The following is an 18,364-nucleotide window of genomic DNA, read 5'->3' as shown; positions in this document are numbered from 1 at the left end:
ATTGTGTTTGAAAGGAAAAACACGAAAAACAAATCTAAACAGTGAAATATGTTGTGAAATATCAATTTTCATGTAACCACATCTGACTCATTCCTTCATTTTTTTCGGTTAATCTTCTTTTCAAAGCAAACCCATTCGACTGAGTCACTTTACTGAGCAGTATTAATTATCTGAGATCATGTTTTGTTTGTTTTTTTTTTTTTTTAGAAATGTAAAACGTTAATTTTTGTGACCCTAAAACCTAAAACTGGGTCCCTGGCAGTCCGGAGAATTTGCAGTCATCAAGACAAGACGAAAATTTGGTAAAACGTAGTTCCCGTCGTGAGGTAAAATTTAGGTGGCCATGCACCCTTAATTAAGATGAATAACTCATTGAACAAAATCCGAAAAAGTGTGGAGAGAATAAGTTCGCGTCAATATCAATCATAGAACTTCATAACTTAAATATCTTCCCCAGCTTAAGTGGAGTTAAATACCACATTTTGAGACGGCAGCTTGCTGATAGAAATGCTTACGCCCCAAAATGTTTTGGCTAATCTGTGCTTAATTTGCTGGATCGGCAATAATGAGAAAATGATAAAATGTTTTCTTGCGCAAGAGGTGAGCATAACTAGTCGTCATGCTACGCATTATGCCTTAGTCATATTCAATGGTTTAATCCATTGGTTATGATGAATACCCCCGTTTATTTTTTATGGAGTTACGAAGGATAGAATTTCTTTCAACCACGTTATTTAGCTCCAGTATATCCTTCTGGGCAACGTGATATGTTTTTGTTAAAATTAAATTGGGAGTAAAATTGCAGCGGACCAGAATTATGCTTTTCAAATGCAAACTCTGTCATATCTCCAGGTCATGCCTTTTGACGTACCACTGAATATGTGTTCATCTACGCTCTGTGCCTATATCATTTTACGTAACGGCCCAGAATTTCTCTCAAAACGAAGATTTAATGGCACAAATCACAATAATAATTCTTATTTCTGTCATCATCCATTTTCGACATTTGCGTACAAGCTCCTCTTTCACCACCCTCCCCAACTTCTTGTTTTTTCATAATTCTTAAATTTCTAAAAATACAAAAAAAAAAAAAAAAAAAAAAAAAAAATTATAAGGTTGTCAAGCCAAGCCAGTGACCCTCTCCCCTCCCCACCTTCTTGTTTTTTCTTTTTTTTTTTCAAAATTTTTAAATTTCTAAAAATACAAAAAATTATAAGGTTGTCAACTGTATTTCATTTCCACGAGTTCCAGTACTGTTCCACGTTTCGACGCAGTATTAGCGTTTGGTAGCACGACAAACAATAAATCTCTCAATTTCTCGACTTCGAATGTTTGCGACCATTATCGTCCATACATGTAGTCACATCATGTTTCAAAGTCTTACGTAAGCACGAATGACGTCATCCAGAAATCATAACCAACACCTTGAGGCTATTAAAGCTATTGGAACTCTGATGTGACCTGCTCACCCAGGCCGTTTTCAGGAAATGAAACTAAAATAATGCAAACTGGAAACAGCTAATTTTATGCCAGTGCTCTGAAACATACTCTTTACCAAAGGTCAACTGAGTGATTTAATTAATTTTATATCAAAATTCCACTTGGACAGTAAAAAATTGCCATGAATTGCCAGAGACATTTGTGAATAACATACTCTTTACCAAAGGTCAACTGAGTGATTTAATTAATTTTATATCAAAATTCTACTTGGACAGTAAAAAATTGCCATGAATTGCCAGAGACATATTTGTGAATATATAGCGATAGATCCACCTGTAGCCCTGGTAGAGGCTATCAGTAACACCTTCAGGGCCACGGATGGAGTGGAGAAGATTGTGTGTCAGTTGTTATCAAGATTACAGCACTGGTAATAGCAATACAATACCAGCTCACAGTACAGGTAATACAAGCTGAGCACTTCGAGCGGTATAAAAAAAAGGCAGGTCGCGCTGACACACCAACAAAGACCCCGCCATTGTCGCCCTGAGAGCAGCCTGAAAAGGGTGACAGTTGTAAAAGGTCCCCATCAATCTTCATATTATGAAAGAAGAACGCCCTGGCTTGTGTCGAACAAGACTAAGTGCTAACCACGTGCATCAGTATTGTGATAGTGAATGGGGCTCGTCTTTCTGAGGTCTGATGATTTTTATCCCTGGATCTTTTTTGGAGGTTTTTCCCTTGGGGGGAGGGGGGGGGGGGGGCACGACTGAAATGAATGACATTGACAGGGTACTTTGCGGCGTAATCAGTGCTGGTATTGTTTTGTTACCGTCGGTATAACGCGAAAGAACAAATCCCCATTTTAAAAAAGTAACATCGGCATAAATGAGTGAATATACAACGCTAATTTTTTATTATATTGTTTCAGCAATTACAATGATCGAACATTTGAATGTGCACCGTGAGATGGCACGAGTAGGATAGATGTATTTGAAGCTTTCAAGTAATATTTTATTTCACCACATTTCTTCACTGAAATCAGCAGTGCTTATCACTTTGGACTTCTCTTATCACGCGAGAAAGTTTATTCAATAACTGGAATATAAAATGAAATAAAATAATAAAAAACATGCATTTCTTGTAATCACAGTCAGTTAAAATTTATTCAACTTCATTTTAAAATATTGGCGTATAATTCCAACGTTTGCCTCCATTTCCCTTCTAATATCCTCTGCCATAAAAACTTCTCTCCAACAATGAATGGCGTTAAACACACTGTTTGCTAATTACTCACAAGATTCTTAGAAAACTGATTAAATAAATTTTCCAAACATGATGTCATTATGGTAATACATAAACAAGATGATATAAAGTCAGTTGATTTAATGTCTAAATGTATTTTCTTAACCAAGTAATCAAAATGGATGAATCATGGAAATAGGATAACTTGGAACAGGTGAGATGAGAGTATTTTGTGAGTAATTAACATCGTCTGTCCCAAAGGTCAAGAGATATGACCAGGTCACCTATCTTTGTTCAAAGCTAAGTATACAATGAGTGCAAGATAAACCATAATGTGAAAACCATAATATTCCCAAACCAAAGTCACTGTGATGCACTTTCTTCAATTTATGTGAAAACAAGTATAACTAGAGTACATGTACATATCATGAATTCTACTTATTCAGATCAATGGTAAAGGGGTAGTGAGGGGTAGTGAAGGGTTGGGGGGGGGGGGGGGTGGTAAGGCCTTCCCCTCCACAGAAGTAAATAAGGGTTGGCTTAATTTCAGTGGTTTGTAATGTCTCCTTTTTTCAACCCTTAACTGTGTGGGACACAAATACTGTAAAATGTACAGCTAGTGAGAAACCAGGAACAGTTTCATACCTATACTGTGTAAAGAGATTTAGGTACCCATTATCTACCCCCTCCCAGCCCCCTGCTCTGTGGTCCTCCCCATGTCCATTGAATATACAACCCCCCACACCCACCCCACCCTCCACACCCTCTCCACCCCACCCTCCACCTGCAGAGAGGATAAGCCATGCTCTAAGCCAGTTCTTTCTTTCTTCTGGACTTTCTTCCTTTGTTCATGAAGTAGAAAAAATATTTTAAGATATGTCTTAGAAGGAGTCAGATAAAGCAACAAAGTGAAGTCAGCTTGCTCTTTAGAATTGTTCAATCACCTCTGAAAGTATTTCAGTTTTGTTTTGTTCAATCATCTGTAAGAAACATTTTGGGAAATATGATTCAATAATTTTGTCTGAATCTTATAAGTTAAAATATATTTTTCTGTAAAATTATATCAGTTGGGAATAAAACATTTCACAGAAGGCACTGGCCCTTAGTAAAAGCTGAATATCTTTAGCAGCTACTGCTACAGTGAGGTTTACTATTTTCACAATTCTAGGGTACCCAAAGTACTTTATCCTAAGTTGCATCTCATTCTTGGTGGTACACTTTGTGTCACAGATGTTCTAACAAATTAGTTCATGAGACTTAAGATTATGTCAATTTTTTGGCATTTGAAGAGCTGTGTTTCTGCATGGCAGAAGACACATACAAAGGGAGGAATTTTACAGAACGGCCACAGCATGATGTCAGTAGTGTCCACTGTGGGAAAGTATCTCTATCTTAATAAATACTCTAAAACTCCCAGTCCAGCTAAAATACATGTACTCAAATTAAATTATCAACCAGAAATTCCCATCTCTTAGACCATATGAAACTGCTTAAAAAAGGAGACTAAAAAACCCTCCATTTTTGTGCAGGGGCACTGAGAAGACTGACAAATACCTAAGAAGTCCAACTAAAAAGCAAGGATAAATCTTTTTCCATATAATATATACATTTCATTGTCTAAAGCTCAGAGTGAGATAATAATAATAATAATAATATTATATAATGTATAGGTATAGATATATATTGATGTATAAGCCACTTTCAAATCACAGCTGTAAACAATGAATGATTGCTCCCATTACATCCCACCTTGTAAGGCCTATGATTGACAGCAACATCTCCTGTCCATCAACCAGGACACACCCACTTGGTCCAGGACACACCCACTTGGGTCAATCTTGTTCTATTCTTGTTACAGATCAGGTATGACACTTTGCTTCTGATCAGCAAAAGACACCTTAGAGATCAACTTCATACCTGGTAATGTTAAAACAACAAACAGCCTCCATTTGCACACTTCGCTCACTCTTGTTCTCTTATTATTCTATTTATCTATTCTATTTATCTATTGCTTTAACGCAACAAAAGATACATTTTGATTGCAAAAACTTTGTACAGAGTCAATAGTAGGTGATATTTGCAATATATATTTGATGAATTGCAATCAGCCTTCATTAGAATAGAACTTGAGCTTACTATCCATTTGTTTGGATGCTGTCCATTTTCACCTTACAATGCCGTGTTCACACAAGAGCAGAATGATAGAGATCTAAACTTCACAGCACAACTAAATACTGTCCTGTTTCAAATACATACACATTGGCAGAACTTGGGTCTCCTTGAAGCAGCAAACATGATATGTACATTTCTTGTTCTGTTTCTTTTAAAGCTGCTACTATCCAGACTGTGCTCTGTCTTTAACAAATTTCCAAATAAAGACATTTTGGCCTAATATAGACATCCTTTACACTCCTAATATGGCAAATAGTGTACATCACATGACCGGCTGTGGTGCATTGTGTTGAGTCAATCGATATGTATCTCTTTGGTCGTGATGGTAGTTTTCATGTGGGTGATGGTGCATGTCTGCCTGCGCCTGGGTCTGCGGCTGATCTGCGCGAGCCTGATCATGCCCATCATACAACTGGTTATCTAACGCTCCACGTTCGCGCTTCTTCACTTTATACCGTCCAGATCGCGATATAGACCAGGTTTTGTTGAGCTTGTGCCCCTTGCGGTCCGTGGGTTCGACTGGGATGGGGATGGTGAAGCCCGCCTCCTGCATGTCCTCTTCTGTGGGTCCCGGTGGCATCGGCTCGTCCTTGTTCTTCTCTTTCTTGGACTTTTTCCAAAACCATTTCCAAAACGCCATTTTGTTGTTGTTTTTTTCAAGTTTTGGATTACCAAATTGGAAAACTGTCTGGAATGATTGATTTAATAGGTGGAATTATTTATGTTATTAATCCACAGTTGAATAGTGTTGTTTTTCCTCTGCTGTTACATGTACACAGCAAAGAGATCACTTTAAAACAATTTTGTCTTATATATCCTCACTGAAAATGGTGTGTCTTCTACTCTATCTTGTGCTGTGGTAATTGTTTCCAACCGCTTTTTTCACATGATCCTTAGCAATAGTTCTCTCCGTGACTGTGTTAACAGTGACATCCAGGTGTGTGTCACCTCAGTACAGGTGAGATGTCTTCCAGGTGGGAACTTGGCCGTGATTACCTCTAGTACATTTATATGGAATTCCTCTTCGCTCCTCACAGAAATATGGTGCACCTGCAAAGAAGAAGAAGAAATTTACATATACAGGTGTTTTACAAAAAGAAATTTGGAATATTAATAAGAATTAATATAGCACCAATTACTGGGTTTACTCAACGGTCAGCTTTGCTTAAACACAAATTTATGCAACAAATTTTAACTTGTTCAATTTTACTTGGTACTGTAAGTCATTAAAAATTCTAGTTAATGCTTAGCAGCTACCAGGTATAAATAAAAAATAAGTCAGATAATTGACATTTAAGTAGAGCCAAAAAAAAAAGAATTTCACAATTGAGGAAGTGGTCGAATTGACCACATATTTCATAACACAAATGGCCAACAGCTGAGTATCTTCAGTATTTTCCTTTTTTATTTTTACATTTTTTTTTTTTGAGACTTAAGAGTGCATTCCAAGAGATTTAGATCTACCCATTTGGATCGACCTAACTCCCTGGGGGTTCACGCTAAATTGATGTCAGCTGAGCGCGCACGGTAGTTAATTACCCCCTTACAGCTTTTAGTAGGCGGGACAGATGCTTAAGCTGGCTAAGCTGACAGTAATCTAGTGAGACTCCCCACAGGGATAGATTGATCTAAAATCTGTGGGAATGGGATCTTAAACATAAGGTAACATAGCTGTCTTGAACCATTTTTTTCATTTGACGAAATGTCTTTATTTATTTCATTCACAGTGACAAAAAATATCTGTAGTTAAGTATTCACATGTGGCCTGTAAATGCTCCTTACTTCAAAGCCTTAAATGATCCAATAAATTGCCCTTCACAGAGAATGAACTGACTTGGTTGAGGAATCCATTAAGACTGTCAGATGCCGCTTATCTTAATTGTTACAAAGGTAGATATAAACTCCAGTTTCCTGTCTTAATCTAACCGTCACGTCAAAGTCTTTGATTTCTGAGTGATTTATGTGAAAATGCCAGTCTTGTCGCGGTAATAAGTGTCTCCTGATTAGATGATTGCAGTGATAATCCTTATCTTCGGTTACCTTAGAAGTCAGGTAATTGAAGCCATTTGACAGCTTAATTTATACACTTACACCTTTTTATTGCTGGTTTATTCTAAAATAATAAGTCTGACCCCCCTAGTGGGGGGGGGGGGGAGACAGAAAAAGAGAAAAAACAGAAAAAAATAAAGAAAATCTTTAGTACAGCTGACATTAAACTCAAACAAGACATGATTGTACCAATATTGGAGCTCAAGATTGAAGTAATTTTTAACACAAGTAGAAGAGGTCAGAGGAGGAAAGATAAAAAACTTGCTCAAGTAGTGCAACATGTGAAACACTTCAAACATGTCAAGAAAGATACCTAAGTATCTTAAGTAACACAAAACTGGGAGATCAAAAATGATTTTCCGTACATAATTCATATAGATACAGCCTATAAATTTTAAATACCTTTGTTAATAATAATAATAATAAATTTATGATTGATATAACTTATAATAAACTTATATCAAAGATGCTCCTTCCATACTTGCCCTAATTTGTCAAATTGAAGTCAGAATTAAGTCAAGTGTTCTAGAGCTGGTATAGCTCCCCACAGAAATCACACAGTGTACGTCAAGGCCAATCACTAGAGCTGTGCCTCAGATTTTAATCAGCTTATTTGTGACCCACTGGGTTCATAGACAGAGATGGCACTGCTGGTAGACAGATATAATATAAATATCCAATCTTACAATACAATCAGAGTGGTTGGCCTGTAGTACCACTGTGAGACATGGACAATATATAGGATGATAGAGGGAGCCAGGGAGAGAAGGTTGCACTTGAGAGGGTTGACCAAAAATAAATAAATAATAGACTTTCTAGATAAGTAAGATAAAAACACTGATAAATATATAACAACACAATCAGACTTGACCAACTTTGGTGTGATTTTTGGGATATATAGACTGTGTGTGTGAAGGGGGTCTAGAGAGACAGATTGACCAAGTGTTAACTGTGACAGGAACTTATAAAATTGTAAACAAGTAAGGACTATACCTAATAGTAATACACAATTCACCGATTTCAGAAGTTTTGATCAATACCCAGTCTGACAAATACAGATGTCCAAATTGTTAAAGTAAATTTCACACAATATGTCAACACCTCTGTGTTTTATGTATTCACAGATGCAGTCTTAATTTTACTTGGGGGACAACATTTTTCTGGCTCACCTCCCTAGCAAATTATATGGTAGTAACAGCATAATGAACAGCTTGGTCAAAATGATACCTTGATAATACCTATGTATAAAACTAAATACATGGATACTTTTTCTACTTGTGCAGGTGTAGTACATGCCATTCTTTTTATATTTTAGATATTATCAAAATGTTCAGAAATACTACACCCTATAATGGTAGGTGATTTTTTTCTATATGGAATAAGACCCATATGATTTTGCCTACATTCCAGGATGATATTTACTCAGAAATAATATATACCAAATCCCAGCTCAGCTTGTGTTATTGATGATTTCAACAAAAACTCTTAAAATAAAAATGATTGTTTGTAAATGATCATGTCACAAAGAGCTTGTGCTTACTTTATAGTGTATCACTTCAATTCAATTCACTAAAAAAATGAAATGGGGGGATTTTTATTAAACAACAGAATACAGACCAAATTCTACATTCTTATCAATGTCAGTAAATTGAGCACACCCTGCAATTAATGTATGAGGTTCATTCTATTACACAACTTACACCAATCCGTTATGTGACATTAACAGCATTTAACATTTCACAGTAAATCAATGGAGTTGGGTTAAAAATTGAACCAATGTTGAAAAATCCAATATGCTCTTTTCACCTGAATCCTGACCTGGTGGGAAAGTGGCGGAATCGAATTTGACAGAACAAAAGAAATTCATAGATAAACCAATCACAAAACATTCCTGCACATAAGCTGAAGTCTTTTACTTTTATAGAATACACATCAGGGGCCCATACAGTACCATGCCCAGGCCATGGCATGTTGAATTAATGTTTCAAGACTTCATTTCAACTTAGAGCTCAACAGAATACATATGAGGGGCTATTTCACAACAAGAAGGGATCATGACATGAACTATCTGCATTGTCAAAAAATTTGACCAACTTCAGCACCACGTGTTGACATTTCCATAAAACCATTTTCACCTTCAGCAGTGGAGCTATGTATGCAGCACTGGGTGCTAGTTCTTCATGCAATTTTCATTTCATTTCAGCTACATCCACCTTTTCCATTGAGTCTATGTGAAGGTTTGATACACAAGACTGGGTGCCAATGTACAATACGGCAGTTTTCAAAGAACCTTTGTGTGTCAGCATAAAGTATTGAGATGACATAAAGAGATCAAAATCATACCAAGCGGTTGAAAAACACACTCAATATCTGGCAAAATGGAAAAGGAAATCAATCACAAATGATCTTGTTTAATACCAGGAAGCTGAAAAATTTCTAAATACAGCCTGAGTCCAATGTGTCCACGTAGAAATCCTTCCAAAAATATACACATCATGACATCATAATCCTTCCTAATGAGTTCTTGGTTTTATCTTTTATCTGTATCAGCTTTTTATAAAGCTCATCTCATCACAGCATTTACGTTAAATCTGGAGTTCAAACTGCATACACCTAAACTGCGACAGTTGAATAACGTGACAGGTATGACATCATCAATAAGAACGGCGCCGCCCTGATATCATACCCACGCAGGAAAACAAGTCAAAACAACTGGGAACTTGTTCTTATATGCAGTTCACGTTTACACTCAACCACAAATGTCTGCTAGTGTCCTGTTATATCACGACATAATAAAACATGAGAAATTGACTGCCCTGTGTTAAACTTCACTGTGCTGACCATGTATTTGTTTCTTTAAGTGCACTTTATTTTCTGTCGGTGGTACAACTTAGAGGGGAGAAATGCAGGTGTATTACCTAAGTTTGTGACTGAATATTGAATTAGATGCATTTAAAAAGTTTTGACAAAATCAATAAAAAACTTATGAACACATGTTATAAGGTCTATTTTAGAAAAAAAAACAACTGTGGCCTTGACCTTCAGGTTAGTTAGTACACAAGGTTTACGTAACAAAACACTGTGATTGCCAAAGTTGATAACACACCTGTCATCTATGACTATTACCTTAATTCCAAAATTGTTTTCCAAGAAAGTCTACCTACCAGGCCAATTTAAGGTGCCATTCAATAATTTTGACAATGTGGTACACAGGTGACAGTCACGAGTGATGTCATATTTATTCATCCTCAAGACAATTTTCAAAGAAATGCCACACAAATTTATCTCAGTGACTATAATCCTTTTACCTTTGAGAGAACTGTCTAAACTGTAAAATTCATGATGCAATTAAATTTTACAAATTCAACATAGTATTCTCATCAGGAAAATAAGAAAAGTAATTCATGAACCCTCTAAACAATTTTCCTAGAAATGGGCTCAGTTAACCTGGCTACTTCCAGACCATGCAGCAACCATTAAATTTCTTTACTTAACAGACTTAATATTTAATGACTGCCTGCATTTTATGTCCATCATTAAAAACCAATTATTGGGTCATTATATAAACTGTCCATTGCTGCATTAATAAGAAATCATGTTCAGGTATTTAAGATATATTTAGAATATAATCATGGAGTCATTTTTTTTTCCAAAAGGAGAAATCCATTATCATACAGGTCCTTTAAACAACAAATAAATAAATAAATAAATAAATAAATAAATAAATAAATAAATAAATACACTTCTGTGTTGAACAATAAATCCACCTCTGTTGAATTTTTATGACATTTCAAAGTTCTAACCAGTTTGAACACTGCTTTAGTAGTTTTTTCATGCTGATAGGCAGTTCTCTCATGCCTCAGGGAGTCTTTTTACTGAGTCTATTGTGCAACAACTTTGAGAGGGCTGTTGTGGTCATCTCAGTTCATCAATCTAGAGGCATAAGGTGCGAAAAATAAGAGCATTTTGAACTGAGGAACTCAGTGATGTGTAGCTAATCTCTCCTGATGAGTGAAGCTAAACCAAAGCTTTGGCTGGTTATATGGTGTCATCTGTAGATTCAGAAGTGGATAAAATTTCAAAACCTCACTATCTTCTTCAAAACATATTCAATACCTTATGATTTCACTTTAGATATTCCACTTCAGATGTATAAATTGGGCCATCATTGCCCGAAGAGGTTACGCAATCCACCTTCATGTCCAGCACTTGTTGAAATGACACATTGAGCTGGTAGCGTTTATTTATTATTATCAGTCATTTTCACAGATGTCACAGATAATGTTACTTAACTAAGTACCAATTTAGAATCCTCCAGGACTTCCTGAATATTCTTGAAGAGCAGTTTTACTGGATAAATTGGGTGATTTAATTTTACTTTTAAAGGCTAATATCCAGGATAAGAAAGTGACAATCTTGAAGACTTTAGTTTTAAGACCTGTATTTTGATCTCCCTCAGTTTTTTGATGAAACCATCTTTAATAATTACTATCTTTGGCAGGCCCGTAGCCAGGGGGGGTTGAGGTTCGAAAGAACCACCTTTTTTGTCAGGAAAAGGTCCATTCTGGGTAAAATTTAATCTAGGTACATTGTAAAAGGTTTCATTGTAAAAGGTCCACTTTTTCAGAAAAAGAACCCCCCTTTTAAAATTGCTGCCTACGGCCTGTTTGGAGTCTGAAGAGACCATTATAGAACATGCCCAAGTAGCCATGCATGACTTCAGGGCCTTACCGAAATATAAGGCCTGCTGCAAATTCACAACAAACTTAATTACTGCAATATGGCTGCAAATTAGCAGCAATAGAAATTTTCTTGCAAACTCCTACAAACTTGTTACTGCAAACTTTTCATTTTCTACGCGCATGTGCACACATGCATGCATGGTCAGTCTCTCATGGAACCTGAATTCTCTCACCTGTGCAGAGCAGAGTCTGGGACTTAGCCTGAATTGTACAACTACTGTATATAAAATCATATAGAATCAATAGGAAGCTGAAAGTATAGGGGTAGAGATATCAGGGCTTTGAAACTAGAGGCAGCAGGTGTTGCAATTTGTAGCAGTCCTCTTCCCAGGACTTACGTGTTTTAATGTCACTGGCAGATATCAGCAGGGTGCTAAGAAATGAATGTGGGCAACACACACGTATACACACACACACGCTGGCACGTACACACTGAATAACACAAACACACGAATAACACCCACTCAAGCTTTGCCCTTTTCCAATCCAAAGCAGACTTGTGGGAGTGCAGCCTAAGGCTAACAACAGGTACCTCAGTTGTCATCAAAGTCCTCGCTATTGCAGCACCTGTCCACTCAGGGGTACGTGTCATCTGTCACTGTCAACTTCACAGGACAAATGACATTATCAACATCCTAATTGACGCCAGTTATCATAACAGGTGACACAGGTAAATAGAGGGCGGTTTAGGTGGAGGGGGTGGCGAGGGTGTATCTGAAGGCGTGTTTACATTAGGATCATTTTGGACTGTACATTAGGCTAAAACATGTTACCAGGCATAGTGGGTTAAAACTTTTAAGTAGTGAAGAGCGGAAACTCATGTTTTACTTCTCAATAATCCAGACTTCTTAAATTATCTGTAATATGGACCTATTTCTGGTTTGAAATGTGAAAGGACTTATGGGAATGAAACATAATCCTCTCTCTCTTAGATAAAGCCATTAATTAAGTTTGGTTGGTCATATAAAGTACAGTTCTGCCCGTTTTTCTCCCCCCCCCCCCTCAAAGCCACCCTCCCACACACCCACCCACTCAAACCACAGACAAACACTTCCAATACAGCAGATTATAAATGCGTAGTAATAATCAGTGTGCATTGTGGAAAAGACACCTATTTTTCAGACAGTTCATAATTCTTTTTCCAAAACATTAAAAGAACACAATGCAGTAAGTTTGCCATGTTCAATGACACGGAAACAAGTCTGCGCCAAGTGCTGTAGCTGCCTTATAATAACATAACATCTGAGGTCTAAACCCACTGCAGTCAGTCTGCTTCTAGACTACGTAATCTTTGCTATCACTAGTCTTAACTAGTAAGTTCTATGGGGCAATTATTTTTTGTATTCAGAGCATTAACTCCCCCTATTTTCTGTGTGGACAACCTATATTTCCAGGCGCCATTCCCTGCCAGATGTAGACACCCGTGCACTGCGTTATGTTAACCAAACTGTTATGGAAATTATCTGCAGATATAAACCTAATGTTTAGGTCAAAGGCATGTGACACACACACATATTGTTATTATTATTATATAGAATATCTGCAATATGAAATGTGCTGTCACACACAATACTGCAACTAAGCAGAGCAAATCACTAGTTGTCACACATGATCCGGGGCACCAGAAACTCGGCAATCTCAGACGTCATCTTTAGAGCTGCTCTTCCTGATACACGCATTGTTTTTGATGAACTAAATTGAAGGACAGGCTAATGACATCCCTGAGACAAAGTTCTACCACAAAATAATTATTGATATTTTGAGATGAATTTTTTAGTTCATTTTTTTAAAAGCTTGGAGACTGAGTCTAAATAAAAATTTTGTCTGGGCGCCCATTATTCAGACTGCATCTTGACATATAAAATATTGTTCAATCTCAAGTGTCATTTAAACGTAATTGCTCAATTTTTTTCTAACAATACCAACCACTTACATTTCTTGAAAGAGTTCTTTGTTGGTTATTCCTCAAAAAAGATAATTTGAAAAGTGAGTTGGATTTCTGCCATGAATTGAATTATTATGAACTATAACAACTATAATATTATATGTACACTCTCAACTCTATCACAAATCTTTTTGTTATTAATAAACCTGGTAAATATACTGCCGTGTCTGTCAAGAAGATATTGGTAATTTTATGAAAATAAAATTAGGAATTTGAAAACTTATGAACAATTACCGCAGACAAAAGAGTTGGTAGAGCGTACTGCTTTGAGCAGCAGATTTGGGCTCTTTCATGTCCAGTGATATTCTCCAGAGTTACAGTGTGCTCTGGTTCTCCATGAGAGGCTCAAACATTTATTTATGCTATACAGAGGGTTTTACTCCCCTACACAAGTTATCCACAAATATGCTTCTTACTGCTCAGTTAATGAATTGACCATGCATAGGCCATCATGGAAGCTCCATTTAGGTAACTGTAATTAGCATAACAGCCAGGCTACTTTAATTCATAAGTTGTCAATCTCTTGAAGCGTGCCAAAAATCCAGCTTGATGTGAAAACGAAGGGCTTGTGAGTTGCATTGACCAAATCATGTCTCAAATATAATATGTCCTAACTATACAACAGTCAAGATTGGCTGTAATGATCTGAGGACATTGGTTGGATATCCATAATTCATGAGCTACCTCAAATAATCTTGTAACTGGAATCTTACAGTTGTTAACTAAAGTGGGCCTGGTTGTATCCAACATTACTTTTACATAAAACATTTTCAAACTAACCTCAGGAAGTCACAAGTGGAATGTCTCAATACAATCAAATTTAATTCTTCTTTTGGTATGGCATAGCCAGCTGGAATATTTGTATTAATTGCAATTAACCAACTCAATCCACAGCATGCTGTCAAGCAATCTTATAAGTACAATCAATTTTGATTCTTGACTTTAAACCAGTATCTAGAGTGGCAGCCACGCAAGGGATTGGTGTGTGCTTGAACTCAAAATATCTATCCTAGGTGTTTACATGTATTCCTTTACAAAGTTTTCTTTGCAGCCAGGATATATCTCTTCTAAAGAACAAGTCATAAATTCCGAAATTTATTCTCATAAAAAATAGCAAAATGTCATCATCAAGAGGGGATGTAATACCAGTTGGAGACTGTGGTAAGGTGGTGTTCTTTGGTTAATTGAACGAGGCAACAGGTGTGGGTCACGACTTCTACAGCTGAATAACTTAACCTTTTAGATTTTAAACTAAAGATGACCTGAAGTTTTCTGTAGATGATATAGATTTCTGATAACTTGGACAAAAGCAGGTTTCTAGATCAATGACATCTGGGAAAAGATCAAAAAGGAGGACAAAATACCCCCCTCCCTCCCCTCTCACCCAACTGTGCAGAAATCTTTGGAAAAAATATGGAGTGATGTTGAACTTTTTGAAATATTTCTCTGAATATTTTTAAATATTAAAAGAAACAGTCTCCTAAAACAGTCTGTTCAACTAAATAACAAGATTCACCTTTAGTCAGTCAAATAATTGGTAAATATTTTAAAGTTTCATTTTATAAAAAACTTCAATATATATAAACTATCACAGTGGGTGCAGGCTGTCCCCCCCCCCCCCCCCCCCCCCCCCCTCTGAACTTGACACGGTCAAAAATATCACCTGTGTTCATCAAGTGTAAAATTTGCCATTCCATATTTTATAGACTTTTATCTGTGCACCAAGGCGCTAAAACTGCCATTACCTGGCAGGACGAGGGTAAACCCCGCCATTACTGAGACCTAGTGTTCGTCTTAACACCTTATATAATATAGAGCATTCTGTGTCTCTGCATTATCAAATGCTTATTGTTACCAGTGCTGAAATGTTTGTCTTTTTACATTGTAAAGCGTAATTTATTTAATATAACATGACTTTTTGACCCAACTTTCTGACTGATCATTGAAAACAGACATGAAAAAGAAAATAAAAAATTGCTCAGTTTTATGTTTGCTTATTTTGACGAGTCAATTTAAGAGGAAGGAAAAAAGTAATCATTTTATACTGAACAAATATTTACAGGGTTTAATGCTTTTTGTGAGCTGGCAAATAATCTTCTGAAAAAGTGAAGAGAAGCCAATTCAAACCAGGTAAACAAAAAAGAAGAAAAGTAAGACTTGTGCAGCAGACGACAGCAATGTCTGATGTCTTTTTTTCACCAGTTCTTACAAACTTACTCTACCATATTGGCTTTAATACATTATTTTTGTTTTAGCTGCTGTGATAACTACAATCAGAAGATAAATAAGTATTCTGTGTTCCCATGGTGACACTAGTAGATTGACGCAAAGAACCCACAAAGCAGTCTCACTGTTGAAGACAGAATGGATGAGATTTTATGTCTCTTAAATCTTTCTGTTTCCCTTTCCTGCTTTAACACGTATATCCCCAAGTCATGCTACCATGTTGCTGTAATAATGTAGTTAATTCCCTTGATGAAAAAATGAAGAGGAGAGAGATGTCTGTAAACTTGGTGTCTATTGAAGCAAAAAGCAGACAAAACTAAACATTTGTAGGATAATACTATGGTAGAGTTTGTATCTTCTGAATAAGTACAATTGGCTAATTAGTATATAAATTTTTGAAGACACCTGTAAACTTTGAAATTTGCATTTTCTTTTTTTTTTCCTTTTTCTTTTTTTTTTACACCACAATCTTGCATGCAGTCCCTTCAAACAAGCAACAAACTATTTTAAAACCCATAATATTTCTTTTGTTATTTTCCAAAACACCATCTACAGAGATTTAGCAAAGTTTTTGATCCTGATGGGGTTATAATGGTTAAGAAAATTGAAGTTTGTGACTGTTGATATAAAATTTAACAAGAAGCATACTCATCAGAACTGGTTAATTTTTCCCATGCTGAAAACTGTTGCTTACTGCTGTTGTGAAGTAAGATATGAGTGACATTAATTGTTTTAATGCAAACAACATACCTACATTTTGCTGTAATAAATCCTTCAGAGCCTTACCAAGCATACTGAGTCACTGCGGGGTTTTTATGTCTACTTTTACCACAATTTCCTTGGAGACTTCTAAGTACACTGATTTACTTACTAGCAGAGCAGGTCTTTTTTTACTCCATCACCTCCCGCAGCCCTCTCCCTCAGAGACCATGAAATGTGCACCCAGACACTTACAATTACCTTTTTCCTAAATCACTAGATAATTGAAATGTATTTATAGTGAATTCAGGTGACAAGAACAATTAGAGTTTACCAGATAAATGAGATTTTTGAGAGCTATGTCATTCAGTTCAATGACACGTCAGTAATTAACCCAGTAAATGTTCGGTGGCAAGTGCAGGGTAAATATCACATATAACTGCACTGAGTGAAGGAGTACATAGGAGTTGTGTGTTGACACAAAAATTAGACGAACACAAAATAAGACTGGCAACATCTGGTTTCTAAACTAAACTCCCATCAATTAGCATAAATTCAATAATATCTAAGACAACTTGTCAATGCTCAACTATCTATAACCCCAGCTGTGTCAGATAATAAGTGTAACATCAGTGTAGACATGGGAAATTCATTGCATACAAGAGCACAGCATCAAACACATCAGTTTTTTTATGACTGATAAAATTAACCAATCAATCCAAATCCTAAATCCATCTCTCTTAGTCCTGAGTTATCCTGTGAGTAGAGAAAAGTTTAAGACTTACCTTAACTGTACAGCAGATTATCCAGTGGCTGTAAGCTCCAAGTCAACTCTGCTAAGAACTTAGTCCACTAGATCTTGGTGCCACGGCTTCCGTCCGCAGCGACAGGTGAGACGGTGAGAGGATAATCCACTTAAGATTGGGGAGAAGCCTTCAGTAGGGCCGTCGTGGTGATAGCCCGGTGAGATGTGTCTCCAGACAACAGCGTCCCTTGCTTGATGTCTTTTTCCAGGTCGGCCTTGGCTTGACAACTGGTGGTTAGAAAGAACAGGTGACAATGGATGAGTCACCTCCAGACGGTATTAGCAAAGTTTTTCACTTCCTACATCACCTGTTGTCCATGAAGAGATTGTCACGGCGGGATTCAACTCAACTTCCAAGATGTCTGCCAGGTTGCTTTCTGTCTCACAGACTTTGTTAGCAAATAAAGGTCGCAGCAGATCAGGTGAAAAGACTCACGGAAGTTTTACCTGGGAAAGGGGAGACAGGACGCACCGTGACAATTATTTTTTCACTTTCTATTTTATCAAGTCATAAATATCACTCCATGCCTGGACCACCTGTCAATTAACAAACTTAAAGTGAGATGTCATTCTTGGTGACAATCCCATCCTTAAGTGTTAATGTGAAGTATATTAAAGTAATGGACTTTCTCCATCTGTGCTGTCACCCCTATAGACTGTTAGGTAAACCTCAGCCAATATCTACCTTGATTATGCTTACTCTCATTCAGGGCTTATTACTTTTGCTTTTGTTAAACAAATCATGAATACACAACACTGATTACCCATTATCCATGATAAATACAACCAGCTTTATAAATAAGGGCCCTGACAATGAATACACAATAGAGCCTTCTTACCAATTATGCACCCATATTGGACCAAGGTGATTTCTATTCAATGCTAAATTTGTTCTTAGACTGTACAAAACACTGGTAAATAATTGATCCAGTTCTGCAGGCTTTTGTCACCATACAGACCGCCCATTGAAGCTTGGCTTTAGCTCACAAGCACCTGTGTAAAGCTGGCATTGTGGACTATTAGGGGGCTGCTTTCTGCCTTTGT

The 18,364-nt window shown here is 36.8% G+C and overlaps 1 protein-coding gene across 1 annotated transcript; it reads right to left on the bottom strand.

The window, feature by feature from the left end:
• Window positions 1-2,574: 2,574 nt before the first annotated feature.
• On the bottom strand, window positions 2,575-17,764 carry LOC147760573 (uncharacterized). Its single transcript, XM_087016846.1, has 2 exons — window positions 17,301-17,764; window positions 2,575-5,904 (listed from the first exon to the last, which is right to left on the bottom strand). The coding sequence occupies exon 2, from the start codon at window positions 5,492-5,494 to the stop codon at window positions 5,117-5,119; it is 378 nt and encodes a 125-aa protein (XP_086872972.1). The 5' UTR covers window positions 5,495-5,904; window positions 17,301-17,764; the 3' UTR covers window positions 2,575-5,116.
• Between the last annotated feature and the right edge of the window lie 600 nt (window positions 17,765-18,364).

This window comes from Lingula anatina, chromosome 7, assembly GCF_051362555.1.
Source record: "Lingula anatina isolate TDL-2025a chromosome 7, LinAna3.0, whole genome shotgun sequence".
Lineage (NCBI taxonomy): Eukaryota > Metazoa > Brachiopoda > Lingulata > Lingulida > Lingulidae > Lingula > Lingula anatina.
This window is presented reverse-complemented; position numbering and strand designations above follow the sequence as displayed.